The 5666-nt window shown below is 47.7% G+C and overlaps 1 protein-coding gene across 1 annotated transcript in view; it reads right to left on the bottom strand.

The window, feature by feature from the left end:
* The window catches only part of LOC125486947 (neurogenic locus notch homolog protein 1-like), a 13439-nt gene that overhangs the window by 5481 nt on the left and 2292 nt on the right, over positions 1-5666 (bottom strand). The window contains exons 3-4 of the mRNA XM_048616524.1: positions 3910-4123; positions 1309-1396 (exon numbers count right to left, since the gene is read on the bottom strand). Coding sequence (XP_048472481.1) covers positions 1309-1396; positions 3910-4123 — 302 coding nt within the window. The remainder of the gene's footprint in view (positions 1-1308; positions 1397-3909; positions 4124-5666) is intronic.

Raw genomic sequence — 5666 nt, 5'->3', positions numbered from 1 at the left:
AGTACTGAGGGAGTGCCACACTGTCAGAGGGTCAGTACTGAGGGAGTGCCACACTGTCGGAGGGTTGCAAGCCCATCAGAACCTTGAAAGTGTCTCAAGGAGATCATCTCTGATTCTTTCAAGTGCAGAAAGTACAAGTGTGGTTGACTCAGCCCCTCATTTCTGCACAACCTCCTCATCCCAGGGATCGATTTTGTGAGCCTTCAGCCTGACTGGTTCTGCTGGGAGTCAGATCCTTTCTTTAATGTTGAAGCCAGAACAGTACCCAATTCTCCAGAATGACAAATTCCATAGAAATTCTTTTAGAGGTGACATGTAGGATTGGTAAAGGAGAACCACTAAATGTCACATATTTGGATCTTCAGAGGCATTTAATAGGTATTGCACATTAGGCTAGTTAATAAGATAAAGCCCATGGTATTGGAGGTCATATGTTAGCGTGGATAGAAAACTGGCTAAGTTACAGAAGGCAGAGAGTCAAGATAAGTGTTGTGCATTTCAGGATGACAACCTGTAACTAGTGGAGTGCCACAGGAAGTATTTACATTGTACATTCAGGCCTTGGATGAAGGAAATGAATGTACTGTTGGGGCGGCACGGTGGCTCAGTGGTTAGCACCACTACCTCACAGCGTCAGGGGCCTAGGTTCAATCCCACCCTCGGGCAACTGTCTGTGTGGAGTTTGCACATTCTCCCCGTGTCTGCGTGGGTTTCCTCTGGGTGCTCCAGTTTCCTCCTATAGTCCAATGATGTGCAGGGTTAGGTGGAATGGCCATGCTAAATTGCCCATAGTGTCCAAGAGTGTTTAGGTTAGACATGGGGAAATGCAGGGGTAGGAGAATGAGTCAGGGTGGGATGTCTTCAGAGGCACAGTGTGGACTTGTTGGGATGAATGGCCTGTTTCCACACTGTAGGGATTCTATGATTATTCAGCTTTTGCACCTTTAACACCGAATGAGTAACACTGCGCTTTCGCGTGGTCCCACCTCCTTGTGAACCACTTTCCAAAAAAACCTTTCCAAATGCGTCTTGGCAGCTTCTCTATTGTTACAAATTGCAATCCGACCCAGCTTTGTCAAACTCAGATCGTCTCTGTTTCTTCATCCACAACAGAGTGCTAGTAGGTAAGGACCCATGCCCTTTATCTACACTAGCGGTTACAAAATAGTACACAAGCCTTAAAGTCGTGTGCTTTGGTCAGCAGTCTTTCTCTCAGTAGCAACAGATTTGTCTTGCTCACTCCATGAAAACATGATGACAATATCTGGACGCCCCTGTTTAAATCTCCCCTTCAGCGTTCGACGTTACCTTGGATTTCTTGTTGCTGGGTGGACCGTCTATTAAGGAATTTTGATTTTCTTCTTCGTCCTCACAGTCAGTTTGCTGATTCAGGATCCTGCGGTGGAAGGGAACGAAGTGGGTCAGAACATGCCGAAAGGACGTCCCCTTCTCCCTGTGCGACTCTCCCTACCAAGCCCTGATTTTTTGATGAATGGGTAGTGTTCCGCATTTTTGATGGGAAATTCCAAGCAGCGTTCCCTCAAAAACTATACTTCTATCCTGACAGTTCTTTCGGATCAAAGGAGTCTCGGAGGAAGGCTTACTACCTCCTTTGTCCCTTGCTGCATTCTGAAAGCTAAAAACCCACAGCAGCTATATTCAGTTCGAATGCTGGGAGTGCAGGGTTCCAGGTGGGCAGGAGGCTTGTACCAGGGTATTGTACCAGGGATTGAGAGCTGTGTGGGTAGGGGCATTGTACTCAGGGCATTGTACCAAGGATAGAGTGTCAGGTGAGTAGGGGGCTTTGTATCAGGGATAAAGTGTCAGGTGAGTAGGAGGCTTTGTACCAGGGATACTGTGCCAAGTGGGTAGGGCACTAGAGTGCAAAGTCAGCGAGGGGGCCAAAATAGGACAGATTAGGGTAGGTCAGGGTGTGTGAGAGAAATCGGGTCCAACAGGGGCAGTGGAGAACAGGCATCAAGTTCACTGGGAGTTGGGGCGGTGGGGGGGTATGATGGTCGGGTCCCTGGGTGACCTGAGTGGAAAGTCCAGAGACAGACTGTGTCCAGAGTAGTTGGAAAGGGAAAGTGGTGGAGGCGAGGGGGTGGGTTTCTAGGTGCTCTCAGGGCGATCAGGTCTGGTGGCAGGGTAGAATTCCTAGCCTTTGACTCAGGTCAGTGGAAGTCACCAGGGTGTTGACAGTTTGGACTTATGTGAGATTAGCCCACCTGTCCCCCATCCCCGACAGTGACAGGGAGAGGGTCAGATTCCCTCCTGGTGGACGTAGCCACTGCCCAGGCACTTGTGGGGCACTAACCCAGCTTTCCTCTCAATTAGCTGGTACTCTGCAGGCGTTTGCCAGGCTGTTTTCAGAGGTTAACCGCACCAGGTTGTGGGTGTGGAGTTACATGGAGGCCAGACCAGGTAAGCACAGCAGACTTCCCTCCCTGAGTGAACCAGATGGGCTTTCGCAACAATTGAGAGTGCTCATCACTAACCTAGAGTATTAATTCGAGAGATAGCAGGAACTGCAGATGCTGGAGTCAGAGATAACACAGTTGGGGGGGGTTGCTGGAGGAACACAGCAGGCCAGGTAGCATCAGAGGAGCAGGAAAGCTGACGTTTCGGGTCAGGACCCTCCTTCAGAAAATTCGATAATTAATTTGATATTGTTTGAATCGAATTCAAATGCCAAGGAAGGGATTCTAACCCTCATTGCAAGAACATCAGGCTGGGATTCTGGATTGAATTAGAATGAGCTTTATTGTCACACGTACTCACATGGAGTACAGTGAAAAGTTTATGAGTCGCCACTTGTGGTGGGGTCTTAGTTTCAAAGGTACCTAGGTACAGGTTCTTAAGTACAAATTCTTAGGAAAGAAATATTAAAAAAAGAAGAAATAAAACGTCCAGCATTATAGACTTTCAAAAGTAATAAATCACTGTGACAAATCAGAAAAATAAAGGAATAGAGAAATAAAACGTTCAGAAATAACAGTCCCTCCACGATAATATAATTAAAAAGATAAGGGGCAATAATCCGCTGCCTCCTACCAGTGACTCATAGAGTCATACAGCACAGAAACAGACCCTTCGGTCCAAACAGTCCACGCTTACCGTAATCCCAAACTGAACTAGTCCCACCTGCCTGTATTTAGCCTGTATCCCCCCAAACATTTCCTATTCATGTACTTGTTTGCGTGTCTTTTAAATATTGTAGCTGTACCCACATCCATCACTTCCTCAGGAAGTTCGTTCCACGTACCACACACAAACCACCCCTCTGTGTAAAAAAAAAAATTGCCCTCACGTCTTTTGTTAAATCTCTCCCTTAAAAATGCGCCTTGAACTTCCCCACCCTAGGGAAAAGACTCCTACCATTCACCCCTGTCTCTACATCTCATGATTTTACAAACTTCTACAAGGTCACCTCTCAACCTCCTGGTGAAAAATGTCCCTGCCCATCCAACCTTTGTATATAACTCAAACCTTCCGTACCCTGAAACAACCTGATAAATCTCTTCCGAATATCCTTCCTGCAACTGGGCGACCAGAACCAGACACAGTATTCCAGAAGTGGCCTCACCGACATCCTCTACAGCGTCAACATGATGTCCCAAGTCCTACGCTCAAAGGACTAGAACATAAAACAGCACAGGGCCTTCGGCCCACAATGTTGTGCCGACCTATTATCCTACTAAGATCAAACTACCCTGCGTACCCTACATTTTACTATCATGAGATGGGATTTGAAATCATATTCCCAGCCATGTCAGTCCAAACCTCTCGATTATTCGCTTGAGAATACCGCCTTTACACCGGTACTCCCCTAACCCCACTCCGGCCCCAATTCTCAGCTCCCAAGAGCCCGAATGGTAAGTCATTACCATTTCTCTCCGAGCCACTTACTTCATGCCAATGGCGTCTTCCCCCACCGGCTCCCTCCTCTTGTAGTTCTTGGGCTCCTTACGTGGGGCGAAGCCCGGTGGCATCCAGAGGGGGGCCCGCTTCTGCTTCTCTTTCCGGGCCACGCGAAACCCGACAAAGACCCCAATGGCCACCACGAAGAGGACAGCGAGAGAAATCCCGGTGAGTTTCCAAGGAAATGAGACGGGCTCGGGCCCTGCGTTGGGAGTGAAAGAGGGAGAGAGGTGTGAGTGGGCCAGACCAAGCGTGCGTTAACTGGCCGCGGGTGAATCCATACATGATGGTAGCATCATCACAACTCTGCACCTCCCCCACCCCCCAAATCTACACACCACAGGCAACTTAGCCAACCCACCCTAGCCTGCACATCTTTGGACTGTGGGAGGAGCCCCACGCAGACACAGGGAGAATGTGCAAACTCCACACAGACAGTCCCCAAGGGTGGGAACGAACCCGGGTCCCTGGCGCTGCGAGGTAGCAGTGCTAACCCAATGAACCACCATGCCACCACTGGCGTTGGAGGCCAATGGTTTTTATCTGTTCACTCACAAGATGTGGGTGTCACTGGCCAGGCCAGCGTTTATTACCCGTCCCTAAGTGTTAAGTTGTGGGTCTGGAGTCACATGTAAGCCAGATCAGTTCCCTTCCCTGAAGGACATTAGTGAACCGGGTTGGGATTTTCTGACAATCAACAATGGTTTCATCGTCACCTGGGCTGATTCCAGGGATGGCGGGTCTAGCATATAAGGAGAGATTGGTTAGGTTAGGATTGTTTTCGCTGGAGTTCAGACGAATGAGGGGGATCTCATACAGACTTATAAAATTCTAACAGGGCGAGACAGAATGGATGCAGGGAGGATGTTCCCGATGGTGGGTGTGTCCAGAACCAGGGGTCACAGTCTGAGGATTCCGGGTAGACCATTTAGGACAGAGATGAGGAGTCATTTCTTCACCCAAAGAGTGGAATTTATTACCACAGGAAGTAGTTGATGCCAAAACATTGAATGTGTTCAAGAGGTGACTAGATATAGCACTTGGGGTGAATGGGATCAAAGGTTATGGGGAGAAAGCAGCATTAAACTGTTGAGTTGGACGATCAGCCACAATTTTGATGAATGGCGGAACAGCCTCCTCCTGCTCCTATCTTCTACGTTTCTAGAATTTGATCCTTAATTCCATATATTTATTGAATTCAAATTATACCATCTGCCTTGGCAGGATTCAAGCCCAGGTCTTTGGATTATCAGGGTTTCTGGATTGATAGTCCAGTGACAATACCACTAGGCCATCAGTTTGATGCCAATGTACAAGTGACCTGGAATCTCTCCCACTTTTTCCATCTGCCGGGGTGTGTGTTATAAGGATTTACAAGACACCCACATTACGAATACAATGTAAAACACTTAGGTGATGTCAATGAGATTCGATAAAGTCAGCGTGGATTTATGAAAGATAAATGACATTTGACAAACCTACAAGAGCTCTTTTAGGATATATGATGGAGAATCAGTGGATGTTGTATATTTGGATTGTCAGAAAGCTTCTAATAAAGTTCCAACGAGGAGATCAGTTTACAGAATGAAAGACCATGGGATCTACAGTAAGATACTGACACGGATCAAGAACTGGATTAGAAACGGGGAAAAAGGACTATGTATAGAATGGTCTCCTTTGAAGTGGAGGGCAGTGGCAAATGGGATAGCACAGGGATCAGCGCACGGCCCCCCCCAGTTATTCAC

The sequence above is a fragment of the Rhincodon typus genome, chromosome 35, assembly GCF_021869965.1.
Source record: "Rhincodon typus isolate 14 chromosome 35, sRhiTyp1.1, whole genome shotgun sequence".
Lineage (NCBI taxonomy): Eukaryota > Metazoa > Chordata > Chondrichthyes > Orectolobiformes > Rhincodontidae > Rhincodon > Rhincodon typus.
This window is presented reverse-complemented; position numbering and strand designations above follow the sequence as displayed.